Source organism: Panthera pardus, unplaced genomic scaffold (genome assembly GCF_024362965.1).
Source record: "Panthera pardus isolate Hobbes unplaced genomic scaffold, ASM2436296v1 HiC_scaffold_17, whole genome shotgun sequence".
NCBI classification, from domain to species: Eukaryota; Metazoa; Chordata; class Mammalia; order Carnivora; family Felidae; genus Panthera; species Panthera pardus.
In genome coordinates this window covers 43,264,931-43,292,421 of record NW_026526732.1, presented here as the reverse complement: position 1 = coordinate 43,292,421, position 27,491 = coordinate 43,264,931, and the positions used below count along the sequence as shown (strand labels likewise).

The 27,491-nt window shown below is 33.8% G+C and overlaps 1 protein-coding gene across 1 annotated transcript in view; it reads left to right on the top strand.

Moving 5' to 3' along the window:
- The window catches only part of LOC128777769 (transcription initiation factor TFIID subunit 9-like), a 62,774-nt gene extending 38,217 nt beyond the window's left edge, over positions 1-24,557 (top strand). Inside the window, 4 exon segments of the mRNA XM_053905302.1 lie at positions 21,106-21,260; positions 24,065-24,090; positions 24,093-24,258; positions 24,260-24,557. Coding sequence (XP_053761277.1) covers positions 21,106-21,260; positions 24,065-24,090; positions 24,093-24,258; positions 24,260-24,557 — 645 coding nt within the window.
- The last annotated feature ends 2,934 nt before the right edge of the window (positions 24,558-27,491 follow it).

The following is a 27,491-nucleotide window of genomic DNA, read 5'->3' as shown; positions in this document are numbered from 1 at the left end:
CTCACTTGCAAACTATCAAAAACCACTCCAGCTTACTCCTCCCCAAAGATGGGGCTCTCTTCCTAATTTATAGGAAAACAAGCGAACAAAAGACAAGAACGATCTACCTACTTAGTCTGCCCCAGTAGTGATATTCCCAATCTTTTTTGCAGGGACTCAGAGAGAGGTGGAGAAGGAACATCTCAAGGAAAGCAGCCCAAAGAAAAGAGTTGTTCTGTTCAGAGTCTGCATGACCTAGAACAACAGGTCCTGGGTGTGAGAGAATAGAGGCAGTGTTGGTAACTATGGCTGTAGTAAACTAAGAGGGAAAAAATTAGAAGCAAAAAGGTTCCGGATCCACGTGGCCAAGTGTTTACAAAGGTTGTCAACTGTCAGAGGCCTAAGACATGTTTTTAGCCTCACCGTGAAGTGCAGGGATTACAAATTCAAATGTACATAGGAGCCAGGAAAGTAACATAAATGGCAGAAGCAATTCACATTTAAGAAAAATCAATTGAGGGGCGCCTGGGTGGCTCAGTCGGTTAAGCGGCCGACTTCGGCTCAGGTCACAATCTCGCACTCCATGAGTTCGAGCCCCGCCTCAGGCTCTGTGCTGACTGCTCAGAGCCTGGAGCCTGTTTCAGATTCTGTGTCTCCCTCTCTCTGACCCTCCCCCATTCATGCTCGCTCTCTCTCTGTCTCAAAAATAAATAAACGTTAAAAAAAAATTTTTTAAAAAAGAAAAATCAATTGATAGGAATATAATCAATATGCCTTTAAATTATAAGATAGTTCAAATGTATAGGTAATAATACTGCCATCAATCCCTTCTCACACACCAGCGAGCTTTATCAAATGTCGCCATATATGATGCAGTTATTTTCTTCTTTTCAACAAGACACTACAGATGAATTTAGTTTCCTCTATTCCCTTCTTCATTTATTCTCCTTCTTACAAAAGAGATAAGCACTATCACGTGTTTGATATTCATTACCTTTGCACTTGTTTTATATGTTAGCTTAGTTATTTTACTAATAGAAAAGAATAACTGGTATGCAACAGTGCACAACCTGCTTCTATTGCTTGTATTAAGTTCTTGAGATATATCAATGTTGATACAGATATTTATTTTCAACGATATGTATACTATTTCTTCCTGTAAATAACCATATTTATTAATCAATTTTCTTTTTATGAATAGGTCACATCTAAATATTTTCTTCACCAGAAAGTGCTGTAATAAGCACACTTGTATATGATTCCATGGATAATAATGTACCATTATTTAAAAGAATATATGGACTGATTGTGGCATAGTATATATGCTTCTACAATGTTACCAGTTATGTCAAAATTATCATTTAGAATTGTTGAAACATATGATATATATGACACGCAAAATTGTTGAAATGTTTTATAAATATATGCATATAATATTTAAGACATGCCAAATGCCCAGGTTAAGATAAAAAAATGTTATTAAGACCTTAGGATCTCCTTGGGAATCCATGCCGGTCACATTTCCAGACTTTTCTGGAAATAATTAGTATGCTGATTTTGTGATAATGACTTCTTTGTCTTTGTTTTTTTATGCTCCAATTTTCTATTTTATAATTACCATACATTTAAATGGATGTTTTTCTCTTGTTATACAATTCTAGGAGTTTTAACACATGTATACTTTTGGGTAATCACCACCACAATAAAGATGCAGAGTTCTCTAGAAGTGTAAAAAACCCCTCATGTTATCATTTCATAGTGATAGCATCACCTCCACCCATACTCCTGCTAACCACTGACCTGTTTTCCATTTGTTTGTTTGTTTGTTTGTTTTTTGAAAATGACAAGGAGGGTCGCCTGGGTGGCTCAGTCCGTTAAGCGTCGGACTCCAGCTCAGGTCATGATCTCGTGGTCAGAGGGTTTGAGCCCCACATCCGGCTCTGTGCTGACAGCTCAAAGCCTGGAGCCTGCTTTGAGACTCTGTGTCTCTCTCTCTCTGCTCCTCCCCTGCTCATGCTCTCTCTCTCTCAAAAATAAACATTAAAAAAAATTAAAAGAAAATGACAAGGAAATGGAAGCATACAGTATGTAATTTTTGAGACATGTAATCATTCAGTATAATATCTTTGATTTTCACCTAAGTCATTGTTTATATCAATAGTTTTCCTCTTTACTTCTGGTAGTATTCCACTGTATGGATATGTCATAATTTATCCATTCACCCGTTGAAGGCCATTTCAGTTATTTCTAGCTTTTGGCTATCATAAATAAAGCTTCAGTGAACATTTGTGTACAGATTTTACTGTGCATATAAATTTTCATTTCTCCAGTGTAAATACCCAGGCGTGCTTGCTTAGTCATGTGGTAAGGGTATGCTTAACTTTACAAGAAACTGCTGAACTGTTTTCCAGAGTGCCTGTACTATTTTGCACTGCCATATGAGATAGTTCCAGTTGTTCGGAATTTTGCCAGCAAGTAGATATGATTAGTATTTTTTTAATTTTATTTTAACCATTCAAATAGGCATATAGAGTTACCTGATCATGGTATTAATTTGCATTTCCCCATGGCTAATGCAGTTGAACACCTTTTCTTTGATATCTTTCTATCCCCTGTGGTGAAATGTCTATTCAGTCCATAGGTTGCCTTTTTATTTTGTTTTCTTTTCTGTGCAGAAACTTTTACTTGGATATAGATCCAATTGTTCATTTCTGTGTTTGTTACCTAAGCTTTTACTACTGTCCTATCTAAAACATAACTGATAAGGCCAATGTCAAGAAGGTTTTATCCTAGGTTTTCTTCTAGGAGTTTTATGGTTTCAGGTCTTACATTTGAGTCAAATCCACGTTGAGTTGATATTTGTGTATAGTGTAAGATAAGGGTCCAATTTCATTCTTTTGTATGTGGATATCCAGTTTTCCCAGCATCACTTATTTATCTTCTCTCTATTGTGTATCATTGGTGTCCTTGTCAAATATTAGTTGACTGTATATGTTTGGATTGTTTTCTGGGCTCTCTATTCTGTTCAATTGGTCTGTATGCCTGTTGTTAATGCCAACACCATACTGATTTGATTAGTATAGATTTTTAATATAATTTGAAATTAGGAGGTATGTTGCCTTCAATTTTGTTCTTCTTTTTCAAATTGCTTTGTCTATTCAGGGTCTTTAGTGGTTCCATATGAATTGTACAATCATTTTTTCTATTTCAGTGAAAAAATGTCATTGCAATTTTGAAAGGGATTGTGTTGAATCTGTATTTTGTAATTGGGAGAAAACATCTGTAAACATCATATCTGACAAGGGATTAATATCCAAAACATATAAGGAATACATACAACTCAATAACAAAAAATAACAATAAATAACTAGTTTAAAATGAGCAAAGAATCTGAATAGACATTTTTCTAAAAAAAGATATACAAGTAGCCAATAAGTATATGAAAATTTGAAAACAAGTGTATTCCAAATTTGAAGATTTTTCTCCTATACTCTTTCAACCCATTCTTTTTCTCTCTCCATTAACATTAGGAATTTTGCATTTTTGTTATTGTTCGACAGGTTCCTGAGATCTGTTCTTTTTTCTTTGTTTAAGTCTATTTTCTTTTTGTTGTTCAGATTGGATATATTCTTTTGATCTGTTCTAAGTTCACTGATTCTATACTGCCATCTTCACTCTACTATTAAGCCCATTCAACACACCTTTTACAAATTTAATTTACTATATTTCTCTGTCTATAATTCCCATTTGGTTCTTATAAAGTAACTTCTTTGCTGAGATTGTTTTTAATTTTTAATTTATTAAAGGGAATGTTTAATTGATCATTGAAACATTTTATGGTAGTTGTGTTAAAATCCTTTTCAGATAATTCCAACATCTGATTCATCTTGGTGTTGGTATCAGTTGATTGTCTTTTCTCATTAAAGTCATGGTTTTCTTGATTTTGGTATGTTGAGCAATTCTCAATTGTAGCCTAAACATTTTGTCTTATGTTAAGAGGTTTTGGGTCATGAGAACTTCTTTTATTTTAGCAAGAAGTCACCCTGGTTAGGTTTAGCACATGGTCCTGGACTACTTTTGTGGATTGTGGTTCCAATTATAATTTAATTTTCAGACACTTGTAGTATTATTTTGATCTGCTGGCTTATTTATGTGGTGCTATTGTGGCTCCCACTGGTCAATGTTAGCACTGCCTGAGAGGACAGAAGGGTTTTTTTTTTCTAGGCAAGCCACAGAGTATCTCTTGATGGGGGAGTACTCAGATCTGGAGTAATGTAGAGGCTGCCAGTGCCTGTGCCCACCTGCCTACCTTGGTGCCTCCCATTATAAGAAGAGAGTCTCAGGCCTGCCGACAAAGAATCTTCCCTGACTGGGTTTTTATTGGGGAGATTTCTTCCCACTAGTGACTCCCAAACCTCTCTGGTGTCTCTGGTGGGAAGGAGACTGTCTAGTATGCTAAATGCAAAGGTTTGTGGCAAGATCATGAAAGGGACCCTATAGGGTTTTAGTGTTTGCTTTAAAGCTTACATTTGATTTGTAGTTTTAGGTGTGCTTTGGCATATATATATATATATATATATATATATATATATATTGGTGCTGATAGTTATGTATGGTTTTGGTGGACATATGAAGACTCAAGGCAGCTATCATTATCCTCAGTCACCCTTGTCTTCAGCAAGGTGACTGGAAGCATCAGGAAGACCCTTCTTTCCTCCATTCTCCCCATCCCAAAGAGTAAGTTTTCATAGTCTGGTTTGACTGGAAAAAAAAAGAAATAATGCAACTTGACACATTGCCCTGGTTACCTATTTTCTAAAAAGCATGGCATCCAATTAAGTAACATTCATAATAGCCATTTATCTTCTGTCATAGAAGATGCTCCTTAAACTCTCCTAGAGAGACTTCTTTCTATTTCTACCAAAATTGTCTTAAATGTTTCAGATCATTAAATATCCTGGAAATTGGTGAGGACAATATTTTAAATAAATATGCACTAATGAGATTTAATGTAGTTTATTAGTAATGATAATATTGAAAATAACTTCATGAGGGCTTGGAATCTGTCTAGTTAACTATGTCCAAGTGTTTCACATTAATCAGGATGAAAGCCTTGTGAAAACAAAATGGGAGGTACTTTATTTGTAATCATGAATGTCATCCGTAGTGAAAAATATGGAATGGTTTTCTACCTATTAGCAGTATAAAATTACTGGAATCATAAATGCTTAAAATTGGAGAGTACTGTTTAACTGTCATCTTTTCCAGCTCCCATCCTTTTCCTTTCTGGAATTTGTACCACACTGCTCTAATATACACAGTGGGCAGAAGTGAAGCAGCATTAGAATAATTGGTATTGTATTTCTAGCTTCAGGGAAAAAAGCTTTAAAAAAAAAACCTTTATATTATCACACAGACTTTTGGGCTACATTAGGGAATATTTGATATGAAATTTTGAAGGTACTTGCCTTGGTTTCTCATCACTATAAAAATCAATACAAATATGTCTAACTACTTCAACCTGAAGATCACTGCTTATATTGAGAAGTGATAGTTATAGAGATGATACTGTCTGCAACCATAGATCTGACTTTTGAGTAATGCATTGAAATTTGAGTACTGAAAATTCCTGGCATTTCCAGGAAAAGAGTGGAAAACATATAAGTGTAGTGTGGATAGATGTAAGCTATATCATTATTTTGATATTATGAAATCTTTGCAGCCTGCTCTAGAGCTATGGATATAAAAGTAGATTAAATGGCATATATTACTATATAAAAGTAAAGTGCAATCATTATTATTATTCATCACTTCTTCCATCTTCACCAAAGTGTAATTTGACTTCTCAGCAATGCTCAATTTATGTGCCGGTTCAAATTAAAGATAGATCTTCCAAGTGCTTGAAACAGGACTAGAAAATATCTAAGGTTCCTTATAGGCTCATTTGTCTGTAAAATATTATTATTTATATAATCTTATGACATGCAGTTTTGTGTCATGTTCCTTTAAAATGTCTGTAGGTTAATGTCTATAAATTAATTATTCCTTCTGAAAAACTCAGTTTGCACCTGTTCAGTGGCAATTAATTGAATTTCCATTTTCTTAATTCTTTCTTAAAATGATACAGATGTGTTCTTTTACCCCTTTCTTAAAATGTCACATAAGCGTTCAATACCTTTTAATTATGTTTGAATAATGCAATAAAACTAAAAGCTCATTGACCCATTCAATTTATCAAATAGCATTTATTTTGTACCAACTTCACCTAGCCCTGTGCTGGGTACACAAAATAAATGAGAGTATCACTGCCATTGAAGATTTTACAGTCTTAAGGCTAAAGACATTATGAAAGCCTGAAGTGTTGAGTAACAAATTCTTACCTTTGATATTATAAAAAAATTCCTTGAAAATGTGTCCTGTCAGGTTAGAAGGTAAGGGCTTTTTGTAGTAAGGAAGTTTGAAATAATCATTTATTTAAAAACTTGCTCTTGGGGTGCCTGGGTGGCTCAGTTGGTTAAGAGTCCAACTTCAGCTCAGGTCATGATCTTGTGGTCCATGAGTTCAAGTCCCACATCGGGCTCTGTACTGACAGCTCAGAGCCTGGAGCCTGCTTCAGATTCTGTGTCTCCTTTTCTCTCTCACCCTCCCCCGTTTGTACTCTGTCTCTCTTTCTCTCTCAAAACTAAACATTAAAAAAATGTTTTTTTAAATATTGTTCTTTCTGACAATTTTGCTTATTAAAGTCTGCAGGCATAAATGTTAAAATCTCAATATATACCAAGAATAAGGACACATGATTAACCTAATACATTAATATGTATGTCAGTGTTTTTCAATGCTTTCCATGGCCTAGAGAGAAACTTAACCTTCTCACCTGCTCCCCCCAACTTTTTTTTGCTATATGTTAATTTCATAAAGAAAACTAGGACCACATACATATGTATTTGTTAGTTTAAATTTCATAAGTAAAATCCAGCAAATAAAAAAATAAAAACTCCTCAACCAAAAAAAAATTATGAGATTTAAATTTCTTAACATAATATATGTGTGCATGTGTGTGTGTGTATACCATAGTACCAAAAGAGTAAAAAAGAAAACTTTTTTTTCCCCTAAGACATGACCTATCTACAGAAAAACAATTCTGGGACTTTTATTGCACTCTGGGTAGTGTTTTCAGATTATTCTTTAAAGGAGTAGGAAAGCATTATCTGGTCTAAGAGTTTTGACAAGAGCTGTCTGAGTGCCAGCATAAAAGGACATTAGTAACCAAGATATATCATTTACAATGTGGCCTTCTTATGGCTCCTGTCAAGTTACAGCATAATCCGAAGAAAATCAACATCATTTAAGGTTGCAGTGACCTTCTAAGGGCTTGTTTTTAAGAGCAGAGGTTAGAAGGCACAACAGTATGAGTCACTGAATATGATTGTACTGAAGCAAGTTTTATAGAATGTCATTTTCTTTAAATTCTGCTTTTGAGTTCAGTGTCTATCATATAATTATTTAATCATTTTGGAGAAAAAGAAATCTCTGTAAGGATGTCTGGATTTTTTTACCTTCTAATTTAGTTTTATATACAAACTCAATAAAGACATATAGCTATTACACCTTTTAAAATGTCACCCTCAACATGATAGAGGCATGCTGAAAAAGTAATGTAATCAGCTTATTGTATGTTGTTATGTTTCTCATATATTAAAAAAAGAACATGGCTCATCAATGTATAAGGAAAACTGATGAGGGAGATAGTTGGTGACACATCAGAGGACAGGGCAATAATTCATCGTGACTTGATAAACCAGGTGACTTTTATAGCATTTGAAGTGACCAAATAGGAAGAGTATTATGCTGGAACCACGTTACAATTTATTTTAAATGTCAATGACAGGTTCTAGTAAAGACAGTAAAGACAAAGCACACATAATCTTTTCCTCTTGAAAATCCTAGAAATGGAAACAAAATATCAGAAAAAAAAATGTCAATATCTAAAATAAGTAATAGACTAGTAGACAATCTTGAAGAGAAAATTAATTACTAGAATTTGGAAATGAATTTGTAGCACAAAACATATCAGAGAGAAATAAAGAGATGACAAGTTTGGAAGTTAACAGAACTAAAGAACAGAGGGAGAAGCTTCAATTTTATCTGAGAGGATTTTCAGGAGGAACAGCTACAGAAAACTACAGGAAATACCAGAAATAATACTTGAAATTTTTCAAGGTGAAAAAATATCTCAGTATTGATATTGAAAAAATTAATCAAAACTGAACATTATTTTAAACAAACAAAACAAAATTCACATTTAGATACATCATAGTCAGTGAAGACCCTTTCGTGTCTTTATAGAAATCTAACAGGCTAGTTTCTTTTTTTTATAACCTATGTCCTCTGCCATGTCCTATACAAACTGTAATCATTCCTGTCTATATGTTTAAACTTCTGCATTTTTCCCTAGTATACCTGGAACCTTTACTTCCACTTTGTGAAATTCTTCCTAAACTTCCACTGTATTTAAAATGCTCACTGGTCATCTCAGGAAGGATTGCTTTTCCTGCTGTTGTCACTCTAGTTCCTTCTCTGTGTACATATTTGAATTATTTTCTTAATTTGTTAGCTTATTATACAAAGATATATGTCTAATTTATATTTTCAACCTCCATATTTTCCCACAGTATTCTGTGTATAGTAGACTTTCAGTATATATTTTTAAATAAACCAATAAATGAATGAACCCAGATAAAGTTCTTCAATTATTCCCAGCCATCAAATAGGGTCTTATTTAATATATGCCTTATTGATAGTATTAACATTTGAATATTGTGGAATAAAAACAGTTGGATCTCATTAGTTATAGTAAAAGTTATTTAGTTTTAATAGATGAAAAAGCATCCTCCATAAAAACACTTATATTTAGTGGATTTGAGATAAGATTAACAAAGTTTTCTTTACTTCAGGCAAGTAAAATATAGGCAAGATTTTCAGTTGTTTGCTGCCATATGAATAAAGGGATTAGATTTTTCACTGAAGTGCCAAAAAGCAGAAAAAATAATAAACTCATGTGAGTTAGGTTAATAACAACATTTTCCTTGATAAATATTAGAAATAAAAATTTTAGGGGCACCTGGGTGGCTCAGTCAGTTAAAAGTCCGTCTTTGGCTCAGGTTATGATTTTACAGTTCATGGGTTCAAGCCCCCATCTGAGCCTGCTTCAGATTCTGTGTCTCCCTATCTCTCTGTTCCTCCCCACCTTGTATTCTGTCTCCCTCTCTCCCCAAAATAAAGAAAGATTTAAAAATTAAAAAAAGAAAGAAAGAAAGAAACATTTCAAACAAGGTTTCCTATAAATAAACATATGGAAAAGGATTGAAGGCTATGTGTTCTGAACTGTACTAGTTGGATGTTTTGAGACCCTAGTGGGAGAGGGGGGCTTTTTCTGACTTACAAATAATCTATTATTATGTATTTTTGAGCTGCGGTCTCTCTGTTTTGTTCATTTTGTTCAACTGGGGACATTTCTCATTTCCCTATCAATATTTTAGATTAAGTTTGACCTTTCCATTGTAAATCAGTTTTCATTTAGTCCTTTTATTCTCTCTGCTGCATTGATATTGAGGAATATTTCTTAAACATAATTTGAAGAAGTAATAGACTTAGAATTATAGAAAAAAAGCAAGCCTACATATGATATATGTATCTATGTATAGATTCCATGCAGAAGGGCGATTGATATGAAGAATAGTTGTAAGAATCTTTCTCTATAAACACTACAGGGAAATACTTATTTTTAAATTAATGGCATTTTCGTAAATATTTTAAAGATAATGGAGTTTTGTGTAGCACAATGAAGATTAGAAAGACAATATTTGGGTGATGAAAAACTATATTTTAACTATCAACTTAACTAAAAATACAAATTTCCAATATATATTCTTTTTAAAAATTAAAAACAAATTATTTTTTAGATAGCATGAGTTGGGGAGAGAGAGAGAGGGAGCTCCATGCTCAGAGTGAAGCCTGACACGGGGCTTGATCCCACGATCCTGGGATCATGACCTGAGCCGAAATCAAGAGTTGGACAATCAACCAACTGAGCCATCCAGGCGCCCCACCTTTTTTTTTAATGTCCATTTATTTATTTTGAGAGAGATAGTGCCAGCATAAGTAGGGGAAGGGCAGAGAGAGAGAGGGAGAGAGAAAATCCCAAGTAGGGTCCACACTCAGCGCAGAGTCCAACTTGGGGCACGATCTCACAACTATGAAATCATGATCTGAACCAAAATCAAGAGTTGGTCACTTAATTGACTGAGTCACCCAGGCACCCCCCAATATGTATTCTTTATAAAGTCATAAATGAACACAAAATAGCTCTTTAAAATAATAAGAAATATTTTACTTCAGAAAAGAAAGAAAATAAAAAGAAAGCAAATACCTGAAATTTTACTAAGATAATGGATATAAAAGGTGGACCATTTTAGGGGCACCTGGGTGACTCAGTCGGTTGAGCCTCCGACTTTGGCTCAGGTCATGATCTCACGGCCGGTGAGTTGGAGCCCCACATCGGGCTCTGTGCTGACAGCTCGGAGCCTGGAGCCTGCTTTGGATTCTGTGTCTCCCTCTCTCTCTGCCCCTAACCCACTCGCATTCTGTCTCTGTCTCTCTTAAAAATAAATAAACATTTAAAAAATTTTTTTTAAAAAAGGTAGACCATTTTAGCTCATAACTAGTGAATATAGAGAAAAGTATTATAGTGTCTGATTGTCTGAGTGATCACAAGCTAATTAGATAATGCCTCTCTCAAATTGACAGCTTTGACTCTTTCAGGTAACTATCTCAAGAGAAAAAGATGATAAACAATGTGATTACAGAAAACTTAATTTACTTAGATCTCAGGCTTTTCTGGTAATGCAGGGCATGTTCTGGTAATACTCAAATTATATTTAATAATCTTTGATAATGGCTGCATAATATAGGGAGCTCTCTTTATTTCCATTCCTTCTGAAAAGCAGTTGTGGTTACAGTTGGCATTTTTTAGTATAAATGTTGTTTCTATAGCATTCAGCTCCCCTGAAAAGTTTGGCAATAAGTGAGATAGATGACTGAGAATCACCAACGCTTGGAATCACTGGCCTTTCTGACACATCCTGATCATCCAACTCTGTCCTCTCATTGTGAGTACTGCATGATGGGAAAACACAGAATTGGGAATCAGCTGATTATGATCACATTTCAGGCTTTGCCTCAAACATAACACAAGTAGAATAAACATGACCGTGACTATCTCAAACTGATTCATTTCTTATTAGAAATAAGGTCTTATAGGGGCACCTGGGTGGCTCAGTGGGTTAAGCCTCCGACTTCGGCTCAGGTCATGATTTCGCGGTCTGTGGGTTCGAGCCCCGCGTCGGGCTCTGTGCTGACAGCTCAGAGCCTGGAACCTGTTTCAGATTCTGTGTCTCCCTCTTTCTCTGACCCTCCCCTGTTCATGCTCTCTCTCTCTCTGTCTCAAAAATAAATAAATGTTAAAAAAAATTTTATTAAAAGAAATAAGGTCTTATAGAAGCCAGAGGGAAAAAAAAAAAAGGAAGCAAATAGCAGGAAATATAGGATTTCCAGTTACCATATATCTGATGGGTTGATCACCACTGGCTAGTGTGACAGAGTATCTCTGGGACAAGAAAACTGAAAATAGACAATTAGTTAATTGTTCCTTGAGGAGCCATTGCTGAGTGAAGCATTGATGTCTAAACCATTATGCAATTTCTGGTGATCCAATATACATATATCTATTTCTCCTCATAAACAGTACAGGCTCATATGGAATGGAATCCATTCCAGCACTGAATAAAAGAGGCATCCTGTTATTAATTATGACAACAAAAATGAACAGTTATTTGAATATTTACTATGTGTGAGGCTCTGAACTAAACATTCTCATAATTATTATATTTTATTCTGCAAAACTCCCATAAAATGAGTACTGTAATTATTTACATTTTGTAGATGGGGCAACTCAAATTTAAAGATAATAAGTAACTTGTCCAAGTTTATATATCCTGGAAGTTGTATTATTATTAGTCCTTAAATCCAGGTCTGGATTTGACTCTAAAGCAAATTATTTTAATCAGTATAATATACTATTTGAATATTTGAAACGGTGTCAGAATGACCCAAGAGAGCCTTGTAAGAGGACATGACTGTTCAGTGAGCAACCCATTTTAGTCCATGGTTGGGTAATATCTAGGATGTTTTATCTGTCCAAAACTACTGACGCCCCTCTAAGGTAGAAATTGGGAGTCATCGTCATCCCTTTTATTCCCTGAAGGGGCTAGCACAGTTGGGAAGCAACGTGTTTTGGATGTTTCATCTGTAAATTTTTATTTTATAATATTTGATACATAAGTATGCCCACAATATTTCTTAAATTTAGTTATGTGAAAATTCAGATGAAGTGGATGGACACATTTATTATACAAGTAGCAATTTTCAAAATAAATTTTTTCAGGATTGGAGAAAAGGATCTATAGTGGAATGATTTTTCCCCTCTTGTTTTTCTCCATAAACAACCTGTTTATAATGCAAATATCAATTGTTAAAGTATTTAAACAAGGAGGCCATTAGACTGCGGTGGCTGTAAAATCTTAATAGGCTACCTAAGCAAACCAAAACTACTCCAGAGTCAATGCACTAAAATTTGAGAAAGTGAAATTTACAAACAACCAATCACAAACAACCAATTAGGCTCTCCAAAATAAAGTACGTGCTTAAGCTATAACCAATTAAATAATTGCTTTACTTTGCTTTGGTATCTTTATAAAAAGACCTTACCCCTTATACCTTACCCCTACCTCCTGGCACAACAGTGTTCCTAACCACATTAATTTGGTGCAGCCTGGTTCAGATTGATGTATATGCTCAAATAAACTCTTGAAAAATTGTAATGTTCCTCAGTGTACCTTTTAACACAGATTTAGCCCACCACCCACCCTTTCCCCCCCCCTTTTTTTTTTTACCTATAATGCATATGTACAAAAAGAAATTAGGTTAGAGAAAGAAAAGAGACCATAAAAGAAATGAGGCTTTCCATTTACTATTAACAACAACAACAAAATAATAAAATTAAACTTTTCCAAAAAGAGGTCTTGGGAAGATTTTCACCTTTCTCAAACTTTGTTTTTAAATTATTCATAAATATTTTTCTTTCCATTGTATGAGTATATAATGATTAATACATTTCTATGGCTCTAAATTCCACTAATAACAGATGCTCAATATTCACATTTCTATAACTTCTTTCAAGTCAATCTTCTCTCCTCTTTAATTCTACTAATTCCAGTTTCATCAACTTTACTCTTGTTACCATATGTTTTTCTCCAAGAAAGGAAAAAGAATATATTTCATTGTCTTTAAGAATGTTACAAAAGAATTTAAGAAACTGGCTTTGATAACACAAAAAGCTTTTACTTCTAAATGACAAAGAGCTATGGGTCAGTTGGAGGGGTATTCTTATTTGCACAACAAACACAGTAATTGTTTTCCCTGTGAGATTGGAAAGCCTGACAAATATGTTTGTTTGCCAACAGTTTTCTATTGGAAAACTAAGCTTATTATCTTATTTGGATGACTATGTTGGCCAGAATTTTACCAGTGACTTAAATGATCTCTGTCTTTAAAACTGTTAGGTATAGGGGTGCCTGGGTGGCTCAGTTGGTTAAGTGTCCGACTTCGGCTCAGGTCACGATCTCACAGTTTGTGAGTTCGAGCCCCACATCAGGCTCTGTGCTGACAGCTCGGAGCCTGGAACCTGCTTCAAATTCTGTGACTCCCTCTCTCTCTGCCCCTTCCCCGCTCATGCTTTGTCTCTCTCTGTCTCTCAAAATGAATAAGTGTAAAAATAAAATAAAATGAAATAAAACTGTTAGGTGACAGATACCCTCAGAAAGTGAGAAATAGGACTACAGAAACTACATCAGGAGGAAATTTATCTTTTTCCAACATATTTTTTAAAATTCTACATAAATATTTTCCCATGAAGTAAGTGTTTAAGTAGCCAAAGGAATGTTGATGTATTTCTAATTATTAATCCTTAATGATAAAATATAGACATTTGTGAATGATAGTACTCTTAGGGGTGGAAATCCATCTTTTTAATTTCATTATGGAAAAATTATCTGTTCCATAATTTATAGAAAGCTAACATTATTTTTAGAAGTTTTTAATTTAAATTCCACAGTTAGTTAACATACAGTGTAATATTAATTTCTGGCACACAGTATAGTGATTCAACAATTCCAGACAACACCCAGTGCTCATCATAACAACCGCACTCCTTAATCCCCCAAACCTATTTAACCTATCCCCCCACCCACTTCCCCCCTGATAACCATCAATTTGTTCTCTGTAGTTGCGTCTGTTTCCTGGTTGGCCTCTCTTTTTTTCCCCTTTTGCTCCTTTGTTATGTTTCTTAAATTCCACATATCAGTGAAATCATATGGTATTTTTCTTCTTCTGACTGACTTATTTTGCTTAGCATAATACTCTCTAGTGCCATCCACATCATTGTAAATGACAAAATTTAATTATTTTGGGTGGCTGAGTAATATTCCATTGTATACACATACCACATCTTCCTTATCCATTCATTAATCAATGGACGGTTGGGCTGTTTTCATAATTTATGTATTGTTGATAATATTGCTATAAACATCGGGGTGCATATATCCCTTCAAATCAGTATTTTTGTATTCTTTGGGTAAATACCTAGCAGTACAATTGCTGGATTGTAGGGTAGTTGTATTTTTGACTTTTTGAGGAAACTCCGTATTGTTTTCTAGAGTGGCTGCATCAGTTTGCATTCCTAACAACAGTGCAAGAGGGTTCCCCTTTCTCCACATCCTTGCCACTCCTGTTGTTTTTGTGTTGTTGATTTTAGCCACCATGACAGGTGTGTGGTGATATCTCATTGTAGTTTTGATTTGTATTTCCTAATGATGAGAGATGTTGATCATCTTTCCATGTGTCTGTTGGCCATCTGTATGATATTCTTGGAGAAATGTCTATTCATGTCTTTTGCCCATTTTTAAATTGGATAACTCACTTTTTGGGTGTTGAGTTTATTATTTATGTTTGTTTGTTTGTTTGTTTGTTTATTTAAGAGAAAGAGCTCACACAAGTGGGGGAAAGTGGCAGAGGGGAAGAGAGAGAGAGAACCCTGAGCAGGCTCCACACTCAGCAGGGTTCAATCCCACAACCCTAGTATCATGACCTGAGCTGAAATCAACAGGAGGACATTTAACTGACTGAGCCACCCAGGAACTCCTGGGTGTTGAGTTTTATAAGTTCTCTTGTATTTTGGATATTAACCCTTTATCAGATAGGTCATGTGCAAATATCTTCTCCCATTCCATAGGTTGCCTTTTAGTTTTGTTGATTGTTTCCTTCGTTGTGCAGAATATTTTGTTTTGATGTATCCCCAGTAGTTTATTTCTACTTTTGTTTTCCTTGCATCTGGATATATATCTAGTAAATAGTTGTTATAACTGATGTCAAAGAAGTTACTCCCTGTGCTTTCTTCAGAAATTTTATGGCCTCAGGTCTCATATTTAGGTCTTTATCCATTTGAGGTTTATTTTTGTGTATGGTGTAAGAAAGTGGTTCAGTTTCATTCTTTTGCATGTTGCTGTCCAGTTTTCTCAACATCATTTGTTGAAGATACTGACTTTTTCCCACTGGGTATTCTTTCCTGCTTTGGCAAAGATTAATTGACCATATAGTTGTGGGTTCATTTCCGGGTTATCTGTTCTGTTCTATTGATCTGTGTGTCTGTTTTTGTGCCAGTACCATACTGTTTTGATAACTATAACTTTGTAATATAGCTTGAACTCTAGAGTTGTGATGTCTCCAGCTGTGTTTTTCTTTTTCAGGATTGCTTTGGCTACTCAGGGTCTTTTTGTGTATCAGTTCTAGTAGTTTTTGGTGTAGTCTTCTGGATTGTCTATATAGAGTATCATGTCATCTGCAAATAGTGAACATTTTACTTCTTCCTTGCCTATTTGGATGCCTTTATTTCTTTTTGTTGTCTGACTGCTGTGGCTAGGACTTCCAGTACTATGTTAAATAACAGTGGTGAGAGTGGACATCCTTGTCTTATTCCTGGTCATAGAGGAAAAGCTCTCAGTTTTTCTCCATTGAGGATATTAGCTATAGGTTTTTCATATGTAGACTTTATTATGTTGAAGTATGTTCCCTCTAAACCTACTTTGTTGAAGGTTTTTATCATGAATGGGTGTTATACTTTGTCAAATGCTTTTTCTGTATCTATTGAAATGATCATATGGTTCTTATCCTTTCTTTTATTAATGTAATGATATCACATTGATTGATTTGTGAATATTGAAACACACTTGCAGCTCAGGAATAAATCTCAGTTGATATTGGCGAATAGCTTTTTTTAATGTGTTGTTGGATTTGGTTTGCTAGCATTTTGTTGAGGATTTTTGCACCTATGTTCATCAGAGACACTGGCCAATAGGTCTCTTTCTCTGTGGTGTCTTTATCTGGTTTTGGTGTCAGGGTAATGCTGGCCTTAAAGAATGAATTTGGAATGTTTTCTTTCTTTTCTATTTTTTGGAAAATTTTGAGAATAGGTATTTACTCTTCTTTAAATATTTGGTAGAATTTGCCTATGAAGCCATCTAGCCCTGGACTTTTGTTTGTTGGGAATTTTTTGATTACTAATTCAATTTCTCTGCTGCTTACTGGACGGTTCAGGTTTTCTATTTATTCCTGTTTTAGTTTGGTAATTTGCATGTTTCAAGGAATTTATCTATTTATTCTACTTGGCCAATTATTGGCCTATAGTTTTGCATTATATTCTCTTATAATTGTATTTTTGCGGTGTTGATTGTTTCTTCTCTCTCATTTGTAATTATATTTATTTGAGTCCTTTCTCTTTCCTCTTTGATAAGTCTGTCTAGAGACTTATCAGTTTTATTAATTTGTTCAAATAATCAGCTCCTTGGGCTGCCTGGGTGGCTCAGTTAGTTAAGTACCTAACTCTTGATTTCGGCTCAGGTCATAATCTCGTTCTTTCTGAGGTTGAGCCCTGAGCCCCATGTGGGTCTATGCACAGATCCTGCTTGGAATTCTCTCTCTCTTTCTCTCTCCCCCTCTTTCTCACACCTGAGCTCTCTCTCGCTCTAAAATAAATAAACAACAACAACCAGCTCCTCTTTCCATTGATCTGTTCTATTGCATTTGTTTGTTTGTTTCCATGTCATTTTATCTCTACCCTAATCTTTATTATTTACCTTCTTTTGCTGGCTTTAAGCTTCACCTGTTGTTCTTTTTCTACCTTCTCTGGGTATAAGGTTAGGTTGTTTATTTAAGATTTTCTTGCATCTTGAGGTAGGTCTCTATTGCTATGAACTTCCCTCTTAGGACTACTTTTGCTGTATCCCAGAGGTTTGGGATGGTTATGTTTTCATTTTCATGTATTTTTAATTTATGCTTTCATTTCTGCATTGATGTATTTATTTTTTAGTAGCATGTTATTTATCCTCCTCCATGTATTTGTGATCTTCCAGATCTTTTTCTTGTGGTTGACTTCTAGTATCATAGCATTGTAGTTAGAAAAGGTTCATGGCATGACTTCAATTGTATTGTATTTGTTGAGGCCTGTTTTGTGGCCTAATAGGTGATATATCCTGGAAAATCTCCCATGTGCAGTTGAAAAGAATATGTATTCTGCCATTTTACGATGAAATGCTCTAAATACATCTGTTAAGTCCATTTTGTCTAGTGTGTCATTCAAAGTCATTGTTTCCTTGTTGATTTTCTCTTTAGATGATCTGTCCAGTGATGTAATGGGGTGTTAAAGTCCCCTACTATTACTGTATTATTATCAATTAATGTTTGTGATTGTTTTATATATATTTGGGTGCTCCCATGCTGAGTGCATAAAGATTTACATTTGTTATATCTTCTTGTTGTATTGTACCTTTTGCTATGATATAGTGCCCTTCTTTGTCTCTTGTTGGTCTTTGTTTAAAGTCTAATTTGTCTGATATAAGTATTGCTACTCCAGCTTTCTTTTGACATGTATTTGCATGATAAATGTTTCTGGATCCCATCATTTTCAATCTGCAGGTGTCTTTAGGTCTAGAATGAGTCTCAGCATATAGATGGCTCTTATTTTTTTTATCTCTTCTGACACTCTATGTCTTTTGATTGGCATGTTCAGTCCATTAACATTCTAATTAATTCAAAGTAATTATTGATAGATATGTATTCATTGCCAGTTTATTACTTGTTCTGTGGTTGCTTCTAGAGACCTTTTCTGATCCTTTATCATCTTTGTCTCTTTCATGTTTTGCTGTTTTTCTTTAGGGATATATTTGGACTTCTTTCTCTATATTCTTTGAATATTTATTAGTGGTTTTTGATACATGGTTACCATTAGGTTTGTATAAAACCTCTTCTGCAGATAGCAGTCTATATTAAGTTGATGGTCGTTTAAATTTGAACCCATTTTTGTCTCCTCTTCTCCCTATGTTTTAGGTATATGTTATAATATTGTGTGTGTGTGTGTGTGTGTGTGTGTGTGAGTTCCTTAGCTGATTTTTTACAGGAATACTCATTTTTTTTGCTTTGTTTTTCTGCCTTTATACTGTCACTTTTGGTCTCTCCTTTCCAATCAAATTTCCCCTTTAATATTTCTTGTAGAGCTGGTTTAGTTTTTGTCTGAGAAACTCTTTATCTCTCCTTTTATTCTGAATGATAGCCTTGCTGGATAGAGTAGTCTTAGATGCAGATTCTTCACATTCAGCACTTCGAATATATCATGCTACTCTTTTCTGGCTTGCCAAGTTTCTGTTGAAAAATCTCCTGATAGCTTTCTGAATTTTCCCTTGTAAGTTAATGACTTTTTTTGTCTAGCTACTTTTAAGATTTTTCTTTATCATTATATTTTGCAAATTTAATTACAGTATGTGTTGATGTTGGCCTGCTTTGTTGATTTTGATGGGAGTTCTCTGTGCCTTCTGGATCTGGATGTCTGTCTCCTTACCCATATTAGGGAAGTTTAACTATTATTTCTTCAAATAAATTTTCTTTCCCCTTTTTCTTCTTTTTCTGGGCCTCCTATAGTACAGATGTTATTATGTTTGATGGAGTCACTGAGTTCCCTAAATCTATTCTTATTTTGCATAATTCTTCCTTCTTTCTTTTTGTCAACTTCATTGCTTTCCATTACTTTCTTTTCTAGGTTATTAATTCATTCCTTTGCTTCTTCCAGCCTGCTGTTCATTGCATCAAGCATGTTTATAATTCCATTTATTGCACTATTCATCTTTGAATGATTTTTTTTAACATTTTTATCTCTGGGGTAAGTTTCTCACTGATGTCTCAATTCTTTTCTCAAGTTCAGTGAGTATTCTTTGGATCATTGCTTTAAATTCTCTATCAGGCGTATTACTTCTACCTGTTTCACTTAGATCTCTGGCCATGCCATTTCTTATTCTTTCATTTGGGATAAATTCCTCTTTCTTCTCATTTTGTTTAGTTCTGGTGTATTTAGGATGATTTGATAGTTGTCTAGTTGTATTCATAAGAAAAAGGTGAGCTTCCTACTCTGCCCCCATCTTCCTCTAAAGGTAACATTTTAAAATTAAACAAATACATATTGCATTTAAAAATTTTTAAACTAGTAGATAAAAGAAGATTTGAAAAGACAATGGTATACTGAGTTACTATTGATAAATTTCTTTGCTCTAGAAACTGTTGTTTCAATCTTAGATGCATCATATCTAACATTTGTTTATAAAATATGATTTGAAAATCTTATGGATCTCTAGCCACTTTTCTAAAAATTATTTTTTAATCTGTCCTAATTCTTAGTTCAGCAATAATGAACATATATTAAGTAGCTAATACATATTTGTTGATGAATTAAGTTGAATCATTACAGTAAAAAAAAATTATTGTGTTTTAAGTGAGATAGTCTTGTGACAGTAAATCATTTACCTATTTCAGTTCTTAGTCTTTTGCCATTTTACATTTAATTTTTATTCAACATGGTGATCAAAGCAAGAAATCATTTACTACCAAGTTACTAAGGCACATGAAATTATGAAATAAGTATAAAATTATGTATGATAAAAATATCTGTCAATTCTTAATTATGACAAGAGTTCTAGAATGATTAACATTTTTTGCTTATCATGTTTTGTTTATATTTCTTTTGTTATACTCATATCAGAAACATGTAATGTATTTAGATTTTACTGTTGTTAACAGGCAATTCCCAAATGTGTGTGCCTTAAAACAATGCAATTTTAATTTTTGTATAATTATATTTCCTCACAGATTGACAGGAATCTCAACTCACTGCAGTTACTAAGGAATATAGACAGATGGAGTATCCACTAAATTGAGTGCTTCCCTCTCTTTGTCAGAGTCTCACATAGGCAATTAAATATTAGGCCTGAAATAATACACAGAACTTATTTACCTGGACTACATGGAAGCACAAAGCACTGGTGCCAAAAAAACATAATCCTACCGTAGTTTCTGGAAGGTGTAGAGCTGAAATTATATTTTTGAGTATGAAAACATTATTCATTATATTTTTGTTATAAAAACAATTTATACATATTATAAGTTTGTATAGTGCAGCGATGAAAAGCACACATTCTAGAACTATAATGCTGTTTTAAGTCCTGGTTGTGACACTTAATTAACTACAAGTTGAATGAGTTACTTAAATTCTTTGTTCTTTAGTTTTCTCATCTGGCTATATTGGTATCTTTCATAAAGTTCTGTTGTGAATATTAAATATGGTAATTATGTCTAAAAACTTACAACAGTGACTGGAATGGGAATTGTTATAATTTTGACATATGAGCTCAATATAATGCCTTAAAGTCACATCTCAATGTCATTGTAGATAGGATTTATGTTTTTCATATCCATGTATGTGAATGCTTTAGGACTTATAGTTGGATAAGATCTAAGATTCAAATATACTTTGTGTAGAGAATTAGATGAACTGTCTTCTCTATCCTGAATTTATTGTATCTACAGATTCACATGAAGAGCTGAGGGAAATAATATCAAATGTAACCCATACAGGTTGTATCTTACATCGGCAAATGTAGTCTGAAGAACCTCCTAAGACTGGCAGAGATAAGTGCAAGAAAGGAAGAAGTTGGATGGATAAGTCCAGACTTTGACCTACTAGCAAGGCTGTTCCCACAGTTTCTGGCAGGGACTTCAGTGAATGAGAAGTAAGGACCCTATTTTTTTTAAAGGTGGTAGGTAGGTTCCTGGTTATCTCTTTCATGGTAAGAATTCCCAAAGTAGAAGCAAGAGAAATTCTGACTGGCAATAATTAAGAATTATCTATTATTGCATTTAGATGGTTCATAAGGAGAATGCTCACACAATTACTACAGAAGTATTAGTATTGGCCTAATTTGGAAATATCTTAAGTCTTCTTAGGTATATTCTTAATGTGGACAAATTTTTCACCTTGTAGGAAAGTTAATTTTTCATCAAAATTAATGAGTGAATCACAATATGAATAATTAAAACTGGTAATACTGTTACAAAAGTAAGTGTAACTATGAAGTAATTGTACTAAAGCTCTGTGTGGTTCCTAAAATAATGCTGTAGGCATTTCTTTAACAAAGAAAAAAAAAGTTTTATAAAGGAGCAGAATTAATTCCAAATTTGATCTCTTGGAAAGTTAGCGTTTATTTGAAAATATAGGTAAATGATAAATGGTATTTTTATTAATTAAATTTATATATGTAGTTATGTAGATTCATTTATTAATTGTATATATATATATACACACACACATATATACACAAATATATATAACTAAATTATGATTCATGGAAGAATACAAAAAGGGCTAAATGTCTTGTTTTGATTTAATAAACCTACACAGGTCTAATAAGATATAGTATATATTCTGAAACTAGACAGGTTTTACTGGGGAAAAAAAACACATAGTGGAAAGAGAGGCACATGGCTACTTGGTATTTAGAATCTTTGACTATGTTAACTGAGTAAGAAGTTCTTGCTGTCCATGTGCTATGAGCACATGGTGGTACTGACAGGGATTTTTTACTCTTGGTTCCCTCCAAATTTCTAAATAAGACAAGATTGATAAGACAAAAACAGAACAGGGAAGTAAAAATATATATACATCTGATCAATTGATCCAATGTGATGCTCAGTTGGGGCTCCTATGAGCACTCTAGATCAGATGAAAAGATCCAGCTGCTCCTTTTCCTAGGTCCTGCAATGAGATTGGATCAGATCTATCCTGCTGAATATGTAGTTACTTAAGAGTTTACAGCCCCAGTGATGGGGATTCTTTCTTCCTCCCACTCTACCTTCTTACACTGCAAGTGTTAGAAAGGCCTAATACATATGAATTAAACAAAGGAGAGTTTAGAGATCAAGGTATCTGGGTATAAAGGTCACGTATGCATGAAGATGTTGGAGGCTTGGATAAATTTTAGCTTAAATACGATGACCTTGGGTGAAGCTGAGATCAGGCTTATAAGCAAAGGGAGCTCCTCTATCTCCCACACACTATCCAGTCTCCTGGAAAGTTTATCTTAGCTGCAGATTCTCCCATTTGGCTTTTAGAGAAATAAAAACTACAAATTTTTGGTCAATCTTGTCTCTATTCATATATTTCAAACCCTGTTCATATAATCCTAAAACACCAGATCTGATGTAAAAATTCAATCATAAATCCACACTATGGAATCCAAAGCTATGGTTAAGCTTCCAGGTTCATCAAAATGCGTCTTTCCTTGGAAACAGAAAGCAAAATAGGAGCTGTTATATGATCCACAGAAAACTCTTGACACTAGTTGTATTTTAGAATTTAGAATTTGCTTTATAATTTTATGAAGATGATAGATTGTATATGCATATATTATGAAACACACTCTGTGGAATCTGTGGAAGTTTCCCATAATCAAACACATGTGCTCAAATACAACTATTCAAACTAATAACCACACGTCAGTTGAGGTCACATTTGCTAGACTTTTATTTCTTAATTTGGTTTTAGAACTTTTTGATTTTTGGATTTTGATTAACTTAAATTTAATGACTGTGGATCTGACTTGCAGATTTATTTTAGGAACCAGAAATAAGGAGTCAGATCTATTAACCTTAACTAAAGTGCCCACAGAATTCCCAATTGAGCATGTAATGGATCACATGAATGGATATTTTAAATGATTAGGCTCTTTTTTTCCTTATCAATAGCAGCCAATTTTGTGATATTTGGAAGGTGCCAAGTATAAAAGACCATCTCAATGCAAAAATGTGCCCCCAGCTGGCTTAAGAAACTTACTCACAAAGTTGAGTGAGTCAAAGATATTAAATATAGAAATCTGAGCCAATGATTAAGTCCCAAAGTTAAATACTGTTGAACAATCCAAGCAGATGCTTGAATTTGGTAGTTTTTGAACATTCAAAAAGAAGTTTTCATTTTCATCTGGATATCTAATACAATAAAAATGGGCAAATGTGTGTCTAGAAAAATAACTATGAAGTTGGGCACCTGAGTGGCACAGTCAGTTAAGCATCCAACTCTTGATTTCTGCCAAGGTTATTATCTCACAGTTCATGAGTTCGAGCCCTACATTGGGTTCTGTGCTGTCAGCCCAATGATCTGCTTGGGATTTTCTCTCTCTTCTTAGCTCTCTGCCCCTCCCCACTCATGCATGTGCCTCTGTCTCTTTCAAAATAAATAAATATTTTCAAAAAGTAAAACAAGAAAAAAAAAGAAATATAATCATGAGGCATGCTTATTAGAAATATACATGCACTATATCTGCACATATGTACTTAAAGTGGTGTGCTTACTTAAAGCTAATGAGGTAAAATTAGAGGAAGATAAATTTCAAGATTTTGTTAAAAATGATCTGAATGTAAATCAAGAGAAAATAAAATCATGTTCCCTAAAATGATCCAATATTCATTTACATACTCATCTACTTTCTCATTCAGTCAAGCAATATTTGAATATTATGACTTTTACCTCTTCTCCCTCAAGAGTTTTTTTTTTTTTTATATTAGATATTGAAAAAAAAGAAAGCAAATTCCTTTGCCATATCCAAGCCCCAGGTTGTCACCTGATAGATATTACCTGATTGCTATAAACTATAGACTTAAGTCTTTACAAAAAAAGGCATCTACTTCTGTGGGAAGAATAACAGTTCCTTGGTCAAGTGTTGGTTCAGTTATTAGCAGTTGATGCGCCAACCGCACAAACCATGTCTTCTGTGTCAACTGAAGTAGGGATTCCAATGTCTCTCACAAGACAAAGTTTCACAGTAGAGATGTCCACTTCACAGTCCCCAACTTTAAGAGCATCAATTCCTGAAACATCCACAGTTCAGAATGTTCTGATGAATGCATCATTAATTGGGCCCAAAAACATTCTTTTTACCACTAACATGGTGTCATCACAAAATACTGCCAATGAATCATCAAATGCATTGAAAAGAAAACGAAAAGATGAAGATGATGACTATGATAATTTATAATCTAGCCTTAATACTTTAACATGTATACTTGATCTTGAATCCATTGTACTGAGATTAAACATGCATGCTGGGTGTTTTCAAATTGTGTTGTAGAAAACTCAAATGGTAATGAATAAATATAGTTATTCTTTCTGACTGAGATGTTCGATTTTCTTTAATAGGATTAGTAATGGTTTTTCATCAGCCTTTAAGTATAAAAAATAAAGTTGTCATTCATTAAAAAAAAGTCAACATAATATTAAGCCTGCACTTGAGTTGCTCACAATCTTCATCAAGCCTTGGACTATCCTTGCTTTTTCTCTGGTGGCAAGGGTACTTTCAATTAGTTAAATCAGAGGTGTCTATAAATTTGAAAAGTATGTTCCCTGTAGCTGATAAGAACTTTGGATTTTGAGTCCATTACGATCCTGAGTGTAAAATTCAAGTAGTTTGTGGCTTCCCCTCTTTTTCTCAGCAATGTCCTTCCATTTATCCAGTATATAACAGAGGGTGTTACTATTATTGTACTATTATTGTACACAATAACACATTGAACAACGAAACAAATTTAAATATAAAACTTTAGAGAACTCTGGAAAAAAATTAGTAAGTCTTTAATTTTACCCATATTCTTTCTCTATCATTTGGCTACTGCAAGGATTCTGGGGAGGAGTCTGGACCTTCATGGGGACCCAGATCTGAATGTAGAAATTAATTACCTCCTTCCAGTTAATAGATGCCTTTAACCTCCGTTGGAAAGGGAAAACAAAACAAAACAAAACAAAACAAAAAAACCAAACATTAAACAGAAGGTTTCCAAGTAAAGCAAGATGGTTGCTTTGAAGTTCCTAAATGCTTTCTATTAACACTTTTTAAGTTTTTTGCTTCTTGATTGTCTAAGTTGTTTCAAATTACACAGTTTATCATTCTCTTCTCTTGGAAACCCTTGCTGGATAACTTAAAGAGATCATGATTTAACGTTCTTTACAACTTAACTTCAAGTTGAGTTTCCTTCCTCAGAGAGTAAAAGAAAGCACCAACAATGCAATATCAATAGGAATACCAATAATATATTGATTGAATTGTCTGGCAAACTGAATCATATTTTTTATAACTCTTTTTTTCCAACAATTTCTTATTGAAGACAAGAAATATGTCCAAACATATGCCTAAAATGTATTCAAATATAATCTTAACTAAATTAGTGGCAAATGCAAAATGTACTGGTAAGTTTCCTCTGAGTGGCTATCAGTTCTTGCTATAGAACTCCACTGTTACTCCAGGGACAGAAAAAGCGTGCTCACAAGGACCTACTATTGATCTAAATATCCTTCTTTTTATTTCTGTTTAGTTTCCTTCTGTTCCACTGGCACATCCTGTATGGGGTTGATTGACCCTACCTTTTGAAATACAAAACTCTTAAAAATGATAGGAACTTGACTCTTTTGTTCCTGATCTTGTTAACATGTGTCTTGTACAATACAGATAAAGGTTTGCAAATTGTGTTGATCATTCAGAGGACCAAATATTGGTTTCATTGATTTGTCTTCTTTTTCATTGATTTCCACTTTAGTCTTTTATGTTTAATTCTTCTGTATGCTCTAGGCTGAATTTTCTCTTTTGTTTTTTATTTCTAAATAGAGAATTTTAGGTTATTGATTTAATATAATTTCTTTATTAATGTAAGTATTAAAAAGCTACAAATTTCTCTCTGTGTCTGGCCTTATCTGCTTTATCTGTTTGGTATTTTAAAGTCTTACTAGATTCTAAAGATTTCAAACATGGGTTCCATTAATTAACCTATTTGATACAAATATAAGTTCAACAATCTCTGTTTACTGTTAAAAATAAAAAAATTAAGACAAGTTAAAAAATTAATAATCACAGCACGAAGGAGAAGCATTTCAGCCTATCCATGCATGCATTTTCTAGTGACCACTAAAAAGTCATCTTCCATCTCGAGCCACAGGGGAATATATAGTTGTCACTCTGACTACATCCGAACAGCCTAAAGAGGGTTTCATAAACACTCTAAAACTTTTCCTTTCTCCTCTCTTCCTCTTTTATATTTTGTTCAGCCTCTTGAACTTTACAACTCTCAAGAACCAATCTTTTTTTGGCAGAAAGCTGCATGAGTGATAATCCAACTGAGCAGTGTCATCCTCCTGAAGGATGACACTGGAAATTGCATGATTCGTAAGGGAAGAAATTGTCACATTCTGAATGGTGTTTCATTACGAGTCTGAACCAGAGTGTATCTTCACGCATACCACTCTACTCACACCAGTCCCAAATTATCCTGCCTCATGGAGTTCAAGTCATGAATGTTCATGTAGTGATAGCTCAAAAGGGCAATTTATATTGTAGTTAATGTACTCAAAAAGTCTTAAAGGTGAAAAATGCTATGAATTGTTGGAGGTAATTTGATGAGTTTCAACATTAATGCAATTTATTAAAGAGTTGCAGCCAGTATATAGTATTTTTTTTATTTTAAATACGGACAGATTATTTCAGTCTAATTCATAAAATATGAACTTTACATACAAGTTCATAACAAGTACATAAGGTTTTATTATTTTCAGTATGAAAAACTTCTTTGGATTTTTTGAAAGCAGTTTTTTAGTGGCAAGGGTGCTTCCATATGATTAATCATTTGGCAAAGAGCCTAAGGTCAAGAAAAATTTTAATACTGGAATATTAACTTCATGAAACTATTACAAATATTTAAAAATAAATCAGATATACACACATTTTAAGTGTTTGTTTATTGTGAAAGAAGAGGTACATCTTTTTCTAGAAAAATCAGTAGAATGGGACAAATTTATTTTAGCCAATTATAAATGCTCTAATAGTATCTGATTTGAAAGTCCTTATTCACAAATATAGAACCTGTTGTTAAGGTCTATTCTCATGTTTATAAAATCACAGTTTTATTTTTTAAATAGAAAATTCAAT